Below are 13542 nucleotides of genomic sequence, written 5' to 3'. Positions count from 1 at the left end.
CCGTATGGTGATCACGACGTGCGCCGAAGTTGATGTATCGTACGAGCAAACGAGACGGGAACGTACCTGGGTAGACGTGCGAGGTAGAGCAGAAAAGACGATGTCTCTCTAACAGAGAGGGTTTCTCTCGCGGATAAGTTATCCTCGAATTCGATAACCGGTCTCCCAGCAACGTCGAAGTATCCTGCAACAAAAAATCGGAACATCTTCATTAATATACCTTAAATTTACCGTGAAAACTTTAGTAATGTGTCTACGTAAAAATATATACCGCTGCCGTTGTTATCTTCGCTCGTGTTTACGTAGTAAATAGATAGGGATATAGGTACGCGACGGTGCAATATAAATCGTTTTAATGGTGCAGAAAACGTTGGCGAGCACGCGCTTGATTACAGAGCATGGGATTCGATTCGAGATGAGCGATCGCCGATTGCAATCTCCCCACTCGGTATAAATTATTAAATGACATCCTTTTAGTTGTATTTACATCGGGAGAGTAGGTCAGCCTCGAATAAGGTCTCTTAGCTACGGGGTAAATGCACCAGCAGTGACATTACAAACAATTCCGTGATCGTAATAGATAATCCTGAGTAACAGTTCGTTTTCATCCGTGTTACCACGGTCGTGACGTCGGGGTCGTAACCTAACAATATACTACTGATCATTAAATACAGCCGACGCCTTTAAAGATCGCTCGAAGATAATCTACGTTTGAAAATATAACAATATTAAAAAAAAAAAAAAATTATACTTGTAAGAAATCATGAAAGTTAATTACCAATTAATATTTCGCACTAATTATAAAAATAAAATAGACAATTTACTTATATTATTTATATTACGTTCAGATTGATAAAAAAAATCAACGAGGCTACATGCACGAAATAAAAAGAAAGGTGTAAAATATTTTTGATTATCCACATTTTTTATTCGTTCATAAATTTACAAAATTGTTTCAACGGTCAGGTAAAAATAAATTTTTTTTATTGCTGCGATCGCTGTAGGTAGACCGCGTAGGTGAGGCGAGGTTCTCCCTTTTTCACGCACGACGGACGGCTGCTCGCGCAGCCGTTGTTACATTAATCGAACTGCACGCATCGCGGCCGTTTTATCGCTAGTGCGTGGTGGCTGCGTCGAGCCACGGCAACCACCAACGGTGGGCGCGCAGGCATTTTTAACGATCACGCTCGACGTTCGAATTACCATAACCGATCGATTACCAATGCACCATGCGCGAGCGAAGGGTTTCTCTCAGAATAAAGACGTTAATCCAGCCTGCTCGGTGAAGGATTACCGCCTCGCCGCGATATGCATTTTCAGTAGTATTGTTGTATAGATGGTGACATTAGTGGAATAGAATTCGATGATAAACTTGAGGTACGATCGGAACATACAAACACGTTCGTTTAACAAAAAAATGTGTCCTTTAATAATATTTTATTTAACTACAAAAAATTAGATCTAAATTTTACAATTTTGTTTCGGCAGAGATTTGCGGAACTTCGTTTCCAATAAGGTAATTAATGAAAATTTATAGTAGTAACATATAAAGGTTGTATCAAAGAGCGGCAATTGATATGATTGTATACCACACGTAACGAACTGCTCTGAAAGACGATTGTGATCCGCGGGAGTTTTCTTTTTTCTTTCTTTTTTTTTTTTTTAATTTTTTTTTCTACCGACTCAAGATGCGCTTCTTAAAGCAGCTACGTTTTGTGCGCTCGGAATATCGGCCACGAGTTGCAAATGATTAGCAGATTCGCTCGGGCGCATGCAACACGTATATATCCATTTCACATGTACGCCGATCGTCTCTACAAATCGCCGATCGTTCATCATCATCGTCTCACTCCTACTCCGATAAAGATTCAACGCCGGTCCAGCTCGGCTTTTAACGTAAATCAAGCGTGCTTATGATCGCCGCGACGTTCCACCCTTCTCTCCCCGCGCGCGCGAAAGAAGAAAGCTCCGGCGGTTCACTCTGGAGGCGTCGGTTCTTTCATCCCGTCGTCTTCTTCGCGCGAGCGAGAGCGAGCCGCTCGCGCGAAGTAGCCGCGAGGCGCGCGTCGCGTATACACGGGGCGTGCGCCTGGTGTGGGACTCGTGAGAAAGATGAACGATAGCCAGATGGATACGTCAATATGCGTGCCATTAGCCGTTACTTTTTGGATTTATTGCCCGATGCCCCGTAAATCCCCCGTGATTTCTAATTACATGGCCGCGTTTGCTCTCTCCGCTTCTTCCCCGCGTGACCCACGCCTGTTCCGCGCCTCCAGCCTCTCTCTTTCATCTCCTTAACTTCCCACTTGTTCTCGCGGGCTCTCCGCCGATCAATTTCTATTAAAATGAAAACGTCGAGAGCGCGACGAACGCCGGCCGCAAAACGGACGGTGCAACGCCTTACTGTAATGCGTAATTTACTGCGCGAGTTATTATTCTTGATTTCACAGATTAGCCTCCGAATCGATTTGCAATATTAGACGCGTAAGTAAAATTCATAATTTTATTTTTAATTAATATTTTATACGTCCACTAAATAACTCCAATAAATAAATTAAAAAATTAAACTTACACTGTTACAGTATTAATATTGTTGGACAGAAAACGATTCCACCAGAAAATAATATCGAAAAAAAAAGTAGACACATTTCTTTAATAAAACATTCTATATATTTCCTGGGTGACTTACTATCGGCTTTTATTATCATCAAATGATGAACAGAGGGCAATAAATGCCGAAAGGTTTGAAATATTTCCTACATTCTTTTCTTTTTCTTGGACCCAGTTTAATGGAATCGTTTTTTATAAATCTGAAGTGCTTCGCAGAAATGAGAAACGAGGGAATTTGCGAAGGTACTGTATGGGATGAGAAGTGTAGCATCTTGGGGGATATGGCATTTTCCGCAAGCATTGATAAGAGAGAAAACTCATCACTGGTTAAACGTGCGGCGGGTTGACCCTGCGAGCTTTCACGAGCAGGCACGATTCGCCTATGGATTAACACTCGTTAGCTCGCCCAGGACGCTTATAATCGCTTAATTAGTCGCCTCGATGCACCGCCACGTACTCGTTAAGGTAATCGGTGATTATGCATTTGCCGCGACAAATAGCACCGTGAGTTTCTTGCAATGTAAACCCGACGAGGAAGTTCCGCGCTCGTAACTTTGCCGCGACAAATTAATGGTCGAAACGTTGTTTCGACTTTAACGTGAAACGCCAGATCGTACGATTATTCTCGCGCAAGGAATATTCACTTTCGCCAATAAGACTGTTCCTTAATTAAATCACTGACTTGTTATCCCTTGTCTTTTCTCTTTCTCTCTTTTGCATCAAAATCGTAAAGTTCAGAAAAATTCCACAAATTAGACATTTAAATAGGCATTCAAGTAAAACTAAAAATTTTTTAATATTAATTCATTAAAAAAAAAAAAGTTATTGTGCATACTGCACATGTCAAAATTCTTTAAAAAAAAAAAACAATAATCCGCGCCGCCACTGAACCCCGCTTGTCAACACTTGTAGAGGCTCTGTTCAGCAAGCTTGCGAGCGAAGACTCGCGAAACCGGTAATACCGAGGCGTTACGAAGTAAATGCAAACTTTACAACCATGACCTTGACTCACGATCGCACGAATGTGGTTGCCTCGGCCGTAAAGATCGCGGGATCACGCCCTCGTCTCTCGATCTCATCCTAAAGTATTTTGCCGGCATGGCTGAGCGAGGGGGTCCGGGGTGATACAGAATTATCATTTATATAATCGTGCGATTAATTCAATCAACGAACTCAGCCGAATTCTTCAAATATCTCCGCGTCTCGGCGAGTGAGTCAGTCGATATTACCGCAGCTTTTTGGCGTGACAACATTCGCACAACGCCAATAATACGTATAACGCAGTCGCCTCGTATCGGGATCCACGTGCAAAGCAATTAGCGTCGCGGAAAATCTGCAGGATGGTTAATAACGCGTAGCGATAATCGGGCGAGGTGCATCGATCACCTGAGAAGGCATTATCGATTGGCCTTAGCGAAACCTTATCCCGCGCCGCACGATGCAGCACACGTCGACGTCGAACAGCCTTCTCTTCACTTGGGATCTGGGTCGTACCCTGAATTTCAACCTGCGTGCGCGATATCTACGATTATCGCGTAATTGCCTGCGTGCCCAGGCCGCGGCCTAAAGAGCACCTAAAACGAGGGCCGGGCCGTGATTATCGAGTATCGAAAATTATAATGCTCTACCTCGCGTGCATCACCGGTATTAAATGGCGAGAGGTATGATTTCGCGGCAATTTTTTTTTTTTTTTTGGGGGGAAGAAAGCAAAGCTCGCGCGAACGCGCATGGCCCGTAACACGGTGAATTTCACGGCAAACAGATTCACGGTGCCCTGCCGTGGATTACGCGATAAAGTACAATATTAATAATCCCTTAAGCGACGATTCCGTACGTTTGTGGTTTTTAAACATTAACCCATATTTCGACCGCACCTTTATCCCGAAACCGCGTACGTCTGTTCCCGAGCTCCGTTTTCTTAGCGCAAATCGTTAATACGAAATTGAAGAGTAATGATAAATGGTGAAACTACGGATCATTATCCAATGGTATTCTTGAAAATGAAGCGTAGGAACATAAGTATTCTCAAAGGGTCAGATTCTGACACAGACTGCAATAATTTATTTACACGAGAGAAAGAAAGAGAGAGAGAGAGAGAGAGATGAACAAGCGATTATACGTATGTGCGAGGTCGTAAACTATCCCAAAAGTCGGATAAGTAATCGCAAAAAAAAATCTAAATACATTTTTTTTTCTAAAGAATGGTGAACGAGAAAGAGCATAATTTTCTTAACTTCTTATTTTCGCCGCTGAATAACGAATTTACAAGCCACGGTAAAACTTTCCTCGAACACATGGATGGCTATGTAATTCCAATTTATACACGCCTGGATTTTCAGTCTTTGATTTGTTATAGGACGCGAGAATGTTCAGACTCATAAATAAGTCCTATTTGCATACGCGTACACGTTCGCGTTTCGCGGCTTTCAAACTTCATTAGCCGCAAGGTTAGCGAATAGCCACGGAAACTAGAATCCACTTAATCTGGTCGCACGCCAGCCCTAATGCAAGATACACATTTCACGTTTTTATCACGAGCAGGTCGAGCTCGCGCGAGGGAATATCGCTATTCGTCACAAACTCGTTGCCAGTCGCATAGCTAAACGTCCCAGCGTATCCGAGCGGAAAATCAAAATAATACATTACGCGCCAGCGCAAATAAGATCGCACCCTGAACGATCTCTAAAGAGCACATTCGAATTAATTCCCCAGGAAAGAAGCAATTTACGTACCGCGGCCAAATTTCTATTTATCCGTTTTTTTTTCTTTTTTTATTTTCCAAAGTTTATGCCATTAAGTTGTTGAAGCTCGTTGTATAAATTTATATCTTTAAGCAACGCTCCCGCGTGCTCGATTGCAGCGTGGAAATGTTCATAAACGTTTCGTTATAATTTGCATGCCGTGCTCAAGTGGCATTTATACTTTCTAAAATCTATTCCTTTTGATCGTCGCGCAGTACTTGTCGTATCACGTGCTCTCTGGATATACTTTCTTGAGGGATCCCTACGATTTTCTAATTTTCTCACCATCGCGATACCGCCGGGTAAAGCCGGTAATTACGCGAATCAGGTAATCGGGATTTTCGTAATAACACGAGAGACGCCGATGATCGCATAGCCGTAACGAGCAGTTGCTGTATCGCAGAAATCGTGATATCGGAGTGTTTGCCCAGCCTCCACCGATCTCGCGCTCGAATATACGCGTGCCATCTTCGACGAGGAGCGGGCTGATGCTTCGACGGCGGATCACATGGTTTATCGCATGTCGAATGTACATGGTACGTAAGAAAAGGTAACGGGAAGAGGAGTGTACAGTGGTGGACGAAAGAGTGCACGGATACGTGTGCGAGAAACGTAGAGAAACAGAGAGAAGCATTCATTGAAACGGAGATAGGCGGAAGGGACCGCTGGCCCTTTTACGAGAAGAAGAGCTATATAAATGGATGGACGCGCGAGGTACACGAAGGCGTGCGAAACCGAGCGTGTAGCTCATGTTCAAGTAAGTGGATAGTTAACGTTAATGTTGCCGCGAGGAGTTCCTCCTTAATCGAGACACAAAAGAGTCGCGCATATCCCACACTCGGCTGCAATTAAACCAGCCGAATGCGCTTTTCCCTTTCACCCGGTTACCGTTGCGGGACGCCGCTCCGTAGGAGGGACTGTTACGTGAACAAGATGTTGATATCGAGCACGTTGATATCCACCTCTCTTACCCCTGAAGGGAAAAAAAAAAAAAAATAACGATCTAAAGTGAGGCTCGATGAAGTGATTTTCCCGTTTCGTATCGCGAGGATATTGCGTACGGCTTTTAATCGCTTCTAGCAGATTAATATCGTTTCAAGTTTATTATTACGAGATAATGGCGCGATAACCATCGTTACGATAACCACGTTTGCTACACACCAGGAAGATCGAATACGAAATAAAATTTATATATTTTTAATACTCACCAGGAAGCGACAGACTACACGTGAGAACGTGTTCCGGTAAGTCGTGAATGGTTCTTGGTGGTACTACATCGTCGATCCGTTTTTTGGTTCCTAAAACCAGAGTAAAAAACATTGTTACACTATCACGTTTACAATACCGACTTCATTTAATTAAATTCTTATTATTTTAGATATTAATGCATCTCAAAGTGATATAATGCGTTAAGATCTTAATTAATGTTCGCAATTAAGCATTAACTGCTTAGACGTTAAATAATTAATTACTACAACTCGGGCGCATTATCATTTGAATGGTAGCGCGTTCGACATTCAATTTCTTCCGGCGAACAAATGTGCACGTCATGCTAAACTAAGGAAATAAAAACATATCTCTATGATGAATAACGCCGGCGCGCTTCATCGAACCATTAAATACGTCTCTACGATTAATATCCGCTTTACAAGGTACAAAGATTGATCGAAGCGCGCGTTCGCTACCGAAACGAGGCACACCGTTTATCGATTAATCGCGATGGAAGCGTGCGCGCATCGGTGGCCCGACAGCCCAGGCACGTACGTCACGCACGTGCGTGCAACGCACGTGCACGCATGCAGATACGGAACGCTGGGACCGTGCTAGTCCGTGAGTTTGACCCTCGGTCGAAAGGCTCCCTCTAATTCCACCTTTTAACCCTCGTCACCTTCTGTCAGTGGCGGCAAAGGTGAGCGGCGAAACGCGCGCGCGTACTCGCCGCTCTTTTCGAGCGTATACGCATCGCGATGCATCACGCGCTCGACGGAGCACTTTCTACCTTCACGGGTAACACGTCGAATAATATGTATCTCACGTCGGCGTTTTAAATAGCGCCACTACCGCGAAGTAGCCTGGCGCGAATACCGTACGTCTCATTCATGACGGCGCAGAAATAATCGAAAGTAAGCGAGCGGCGTCTCGTCAAAGCGCCATTCGCTTTACGCAGAACTGCACGCCGGGGATCTCGCGGGAAATGTAATCAAGCATACATAAATCAACGCCGGTCGATTTACCATTTCTCCGCGAGACTTTTTTTTCTTTCTTCCTCGCGTCCCTCTTTCTTTTCCCCTCTCCCCGCCCCCTCGTCTTTTAGCTCCTCGAAGACCGCCGACAATGTAATTAATGCTGATTACCACCGGCGCATTATGCACGCGACTCAGATCGTGAAATCTGGTGCAACCGGCCGTTAGCGGAAGCAGTTAACGTCGCAAATGGAAACTGGAAACGATCTACGCGGCGGTCAGCTTTCAAGCTTGAGAATCTCTCGGTCCACCGATCCTCTAGGAAAAGTTTATCGAATGTCATTATACTTCCCTTGCAAATACGAAGCGTGCTAATTACGTGAATGTATGTGTAATCTTCCAACATGTTTTACGTGCCACGTGAAACGTCACATATTTTATAGCCCGCGCACTTGATAGAAAATCGGTAAATATAAAAAAGAAAAAAAAACATTTTTCGCGAGAAAAAGAAGCGCGAGAATAGCCGGCTATTAGACAAATACGTCGTGATATAGCGAGTCCCGTAAAATTTACTGGCTTTCATATTCCTCCGACAGACACCTAGCAATAAAATTTCGCAATGCACCGCGAGAAACAATAAAGTGAACGAATTAAACTAGACAATTTCTCTTTACCTTGCGCGCACTTTGATTATCCGTCGCGAGAAAAGAACGTTGCATCGGTATCATCTGATCGTTGGCGTATTTATATATTTTGTGCTATTTCTCGCTTTCGTGCGAGAACCTTTGACTTTAAGCCGCGCCGTTCAGAAGGTCGCGTCGTTCAGCAGCTATAATTACCGTTAGAGTAAGTACACGTTCTAACGAAAACTCATTTTAGCTCTTTCAACAAAATATTCCAAGTTCGAATCGTGAGCATACAAATGATAGATGGCAAAGAATGTACAGGCATAACCTGTAATTCAGGCCTGTTTAGCAGAAAATATTTCCGTCGTAAACTTCGTCGCAGCTTTGGGCTCGTGCGTTCACACGAGCACGTGTACATCGCGGAATAACGCCATGAGTACCGCGATTCTATTCACACGCACTCAGATTCCCCCCAATAGAACTCTACCGCGAGCATGGACAAAGTACCGATTCGAAGCACGAGTAGCGTTCGGATTTTTTTTAACAATCGACGTGACATGAAGTAGCCACTTTACAAGGTATGCCGCCTACGCAGCACTTCAGCCAGAATTTCAAGTTCGATGCGCTGCGCGAGTTTAGTCGCCGGTAAATCACGCGTGCCTGCATAAAAGCGTTCGTCGAGTGGGAGCAGCTGGCTTGTCGGCTCGACAAAAGTCATTCGCGAGTTTTCACAGGTCGCATACCTTCGATAGGCGGCCTTCCAGAAGGCGAAGTTTTAACATCGATACCACCTTTCGTCTCGATTCGTTAATAAGTCTAACATGCTATTTTGGATAATGTGAATAATTTCATTTTTTTGGTCAAACCAAAAACTATTACAGTAAGAATTAATAATAATAAAAAAATATATAAAAAATAACGAAATGTTATTTCAATTATTTTATGAAATTAATTAAAAATCTGCACATGCGAATAAAATAATTCTTGCTGCAATATGTAAAACTGTAAAGATCGATATCATTCGTAATTACTCACCGAATCCCATGCGTACTTCCTCTTCGTCGTCGCTGTCAATATGCTTGATTCCCGCCACTTCGAAACTTTTTGCGGATGGTTCTTTTCGCGAAACAGACGCGGAGGAAGAGCAATCGCAATTGTCCACACCGCAGCCGCAGTCGTCGCCGGCGCATCTGCATCCCAATAACGGGTCGTCGGTGTCTATATTTCTGCACGCTGGGCAAGGGAACGTCATGTCGTCGAGCGAGACTCTTTCGATCTTTCTCTCCACGGTGACGAGCAGACTGCTTATATATGCCGGCAGATCTTCGTCGCTAACGTCGTCCGGACCGTTTGCATTCCGTAATCGATCCTCGAGATCCTTCGGCAAATCGTCGGCAATATTGTCTCGCCGCAGAACGCTTTCCTCGAACTGCAAAGGACTCTTGAGATCCCCCGGTGCGATCGGCTTGCTGCGCATTTCGCACCTGCTGCTCTCCTTCCATTTCTCCATCGTTGTGGGAGAGACCACCTTGGCGCATCGCTTCACTTTGGCGCGACTCTCGTCACTGCCAGTGGGACTAGAAGAATTCTTGGATCGTGCTCTGCGGCTCGAGCCACGATCGAGTTCATCGTCAAGGTCTTCCTTCCAAGTGTCGACGCTAGACGCGGACTTGGACTTCATCACTGTGGCAGTATGACCGGGCTCGCCGATCGCACGACTCTCGCGGCAAAACTGATATTCCAGTCTATCAATCGATCTGGCTTCGTCCCGGCGATGCTCGGTGCTGCTGGTTCGGTTAGTCTCACGTGTTCGGGAACGCGCGTCCTCGCGCGATCTTCGTCGTGGTCGAAGTCCGGTGGTTTTCATCACACTCGGAGGCTGCGCTCCGCTGAGATTTGCCCCCGCCGTATTCGACGAACTCGGCTGACCCTTATTTGTCAGGTCCCGCCAGTCCATAAACTCGTCTTCACGGTCCCAACCTAAGATCCCCGGGGCCCTCATCGACGTAGTTCGCCAGACTACTGCGATCTGCGAATAGCAAAAATTTTTCCATTTGATTTATATATGTTACGTTAAAAAAAATTGCGCGAGAATATTTTAATTTTAATACAATAACGTTGTTTTAAAATAAATTTCTCTGTTAAACGAAGAAAATAATACAATGATACTATATAAAATTAACTATTAAAATAATTTCTATTTAATAATAATATATTTAATTTAATTCAAATTAATTCGATTGAAATAATGTCAAAGCGCGATGTTTCATTAAAATAATACTAAAAATATTAAATTAAATTTAAATTAAAAAATTACGAAAGGAAAAGTCAATTACAAAAACGCTTATCGCATATATTAAAATATGTACATTTCTGTCAGGCGCTTGCGAAACCAAATTAAAGAACGAATTCAAGCGGTTTTGCGTAACTCATTGTCACAGTAAATCAGCTAACTCGGCACACTTCTAGGAATACGGGAAAGCATTATAAGCGCGACAATGTCGCGTCGGCATTCTCACACAGATATACGCCTTTTATTACCCCGGAGGAGCTTAAACGCGCATCTAATAATGCGCGTCCCATTACGCGCCTGCATCCGATGACTGTTAATATTTATGCCGAGGATCTGTCGTACGATCACGCGAGAAGAACGCTGGGAATTCCGGCCAAGTCTTTTTGACGGCCGTTAAGACGGAGGTGTCGTTCTGTCGCGATGGTATACCCGAGGACACCATCGGCGCGGCTTCCTTGTGACGATGAGAAGAGAAAGAGAGAAAAGAAGAAACGGAGAGAGAGAGAGAGATAGAAAAAAAAAAAGATGAAAAGGGACATGACTCACCTCAACGGTATTTTGCTCGACGACTTCACCGGCGGCCGTAGCGCCGTTGACCGACGAGGTGGTTGCAGTTGCAGTTGCAGCAGCCGCGCTGCGTACGCAAAGGTAACATTCCCCGAGACGCAGCGCGGACGCCTCGAGCTCGCCCAGCTGCAGGATCAGGCCGCTGCCGCCTAACGTCAAGGGCCAGCCCTCTGGCACTACAGCCTCGTTTCCCTGCAATCAAGGAAACAAATGGATCATGTTGTATCTCACGCCCTGATTGCCACGTGAATACTTAAGCGCTAAACATCGTAATTTTTATCGTGTACTAATAAAGCTAACTTAAGCTCCTCCGTACACGTACGTCTTTCGAACGCAAAAGAAAAATTGAGAAACACTGCGAGACCCGCGTTTTAATAATTAGCGTGATGTAAACTTTTTATTGTAACCATCAACGGTAATTAAATATGTAAGAGGTGTTGAGCAGTGTTATTATTGCTCAACAATATCGCAGATAAGATCTGGGCTCGTTGTAATAGTATTTAATCGTTCAATGCACTCGGCCGTAATAAATTTTGAGCTGCACGCGGGTGTTCGATCGTGTTCGGTAAGAAATATGCCGCGATCGTACGCGCGTATTGGTCCCTTTCATGGGTGGACTGCCGGCAACCGAAATCACATTAATATGCTAATGTCAATACAGGGGTCGATACCTTTGCCGGTCATAATTTTAACGAGTCATTCACGGTCAGTGAGTTCGCGTGATTCTCAGACCGCGCGCTGCGCAGTGTTCTCAGGGAACAGATGAATGGCGCCACTCCTCTAACAACAGTGTACAACCTCCACTAATTACTCCGCGAAATGAACGAGCCCTCCTCGAGCCTTATCTTCTTCCAAGTATCGCGCCCGTATGAGTCTCCGTCCGAGCGTCGGCGTGAAGCCGGCCCTTTCCGCATCATTCGATGTCACGAAAAAAAGACGTTACCCGTTAAGGGGCACTTTAAACTGATTCATTGTCGCGCATTTGTTTCGGTGGAAAAGTTAATAAGCTCCGTGCAAACGCGCGTAGATATAAATAATGTAATTATTATTTCTAACGTAACAGTATCGTCCCTGCTGGTCGCACATGCCTCATTCAAGAGACAAATCACCGTTGTAACTTGCTCTCGCTACGATTTCAAGTCGAAGATCGCGTGTTCTTGTACTCAAACTGACAGACCGGGCCGCCTCAATCTTCTATTCTCGGCGCGAGATGCTTAATATGTGAATTTAAAAATAAAAAAAACACATCCCACAGGTCGCGATAAATTTATGAGTAAAAATTAGAATTTTTTTTATTCGCCGAAATTATCGTATTGATGAAACAATTAAACTTTCGATCCGGCATTCTGGTATTTCGCGGGCGCGATTAATTCGTATCCATGCGACAATTATTTAGAGGCGAAAAGAAACGAGCGGCAATAAGGAGAAACGCCGAGACTGAGATAGCGATCGGTCCTCGAATGCTTTCTACAGATTTATCATCGCCTCAGGATCCGCGAGCTCCTGGGTGAACGTGCATTCAATTGCCGTTGCCGACTTATTCGTCTCTCGTTAATCCCGGCTCAATCGTTTGTTACCCTCTTAATTCGCGATCCACGGCCAATTATTCTCGGCATTATGCTCTATGTGCACTCCGATTAAGTCGGCAGCAGTCGGTCTGGATACGCTCGCAACTCTGCAGGTGGCGAGAACATTGTATGCAAGAAAAATGGGACTTGCTGAATTTCCAAGATTACTTGTAACGTATCGATGTAGAAAGTGTTATATAACGACATAAAAATCTTATTCCAATTGAAAAATTATCTTGCTAAATATTAAATAAAATAAAAATGTAATATTTTATTTTTTTTTTTTTTTTGCAAAACTTACTGCTAATATAACTTTCAACGCAAATATATTTTACACTTAACCTTAGCAAACATTGAAAGACTCGTTTTATGTAAGACTGTTCTACTATGTAAGAGTTAAAATTCTATGTTTTCTCATGTGTAACGCGAGGAAGTATCGGAAACGTCAGATTAGTTAACTCGACGCAATATGGAAAGAAGTTCAAGGAAGCGTGTTTAGACTAAAAGAAAAAAAAAAAAGATTATATTGTGCTTCCGCGTTGAAGGGACTAACCCGCGTAGTGATTGAGCTCAACAAAAACCTCTTGGGATTATAATACAAAATGATAGAGCTAGAAATATGGAGCAAGTTCCAGGATATAAGCGACAGACGGGTAAGAATTTTTCCTCCGAATCTTCGCTCGGCTCGGTGAAACCACTTTCAAGGGGATTACGCGCCAGTTAACGTATTAATCCATCGGCAGTTATTCCTGGCATTAGGTGCCGGTGCACTACGCGCGCGGTAAGCAGCTTAAATTGTCAAGCAACGCTGCTCGCGTACTCTCGGAATAGATAGAACCAGTTCCCATAAAACTTCCCTCGAGTCGGGCGTACGCGCGAGCAAGTCGTTATAGCCATGAAAACTCGCGCAGCACGAATCGCTGAGAAATTCATTAACGCCTTAATGGATTTCCA

At 44.0% G+C, this 13542-nt stretch overlaps 1 protein-coding gene across 2 annotated transcripts in view; it reads right to left on the bottom strand.

Annotated features, from left to right (window-relative positions):
• LOC139105699 (pleckstrin homology domain-containing family G member 4B) overlaps nucleotides 1-13542 on the bottom strand; it is a 223471-nt gene that overhangs the window by 81725 nt on the left and 128204 nt on the right. For both annotated transcript variants that reach the window (XM_070661946.1, XM_070661947.1), the window contains exons 4-7: nucleotides 11000-11212; nucleotides 9196-10189; nucleotides 6560-6649; nucleotides 67-184 (exon numbers count right to left, since the gene is read on the bottom strand). In XM_070661946.1, coding sequence (XP_070518047.1) covers nucleotides 67-184; nucleotides 6560-6649; nucleotides 9196-10189; nucleotides 11000-11212 — 1415 coding nt within the window. The remainder of the gene's footprint in view (nucleotides 1-66; nucleotides 185-6559; nucleotides 6650-9195; nucleotides 10190-10999; nucleotides 11213-13542) is intronic.

Source organism: Cardiocondyla obscurior, linkage group LG09 (genome assembly GCF_019399895.1).
Source record: "Cardiocondyla obscurior isolate alpha-2009 linkage group LG09, Cobs3.1, whole genome shotgun sequence".
In the NCBI taxonomy this organism is placed as follows: Eukaryota; Metazoa; Arthropoda; class Insecta; order Hymenoptera; family Formicidae; genus Cardiocondyla; species Cardiocondyla obscurior.
Note: the sequence above shows the minus strand (reverse complement) of the source record. Positions and strands in the feature narration are given on the sequence as shown.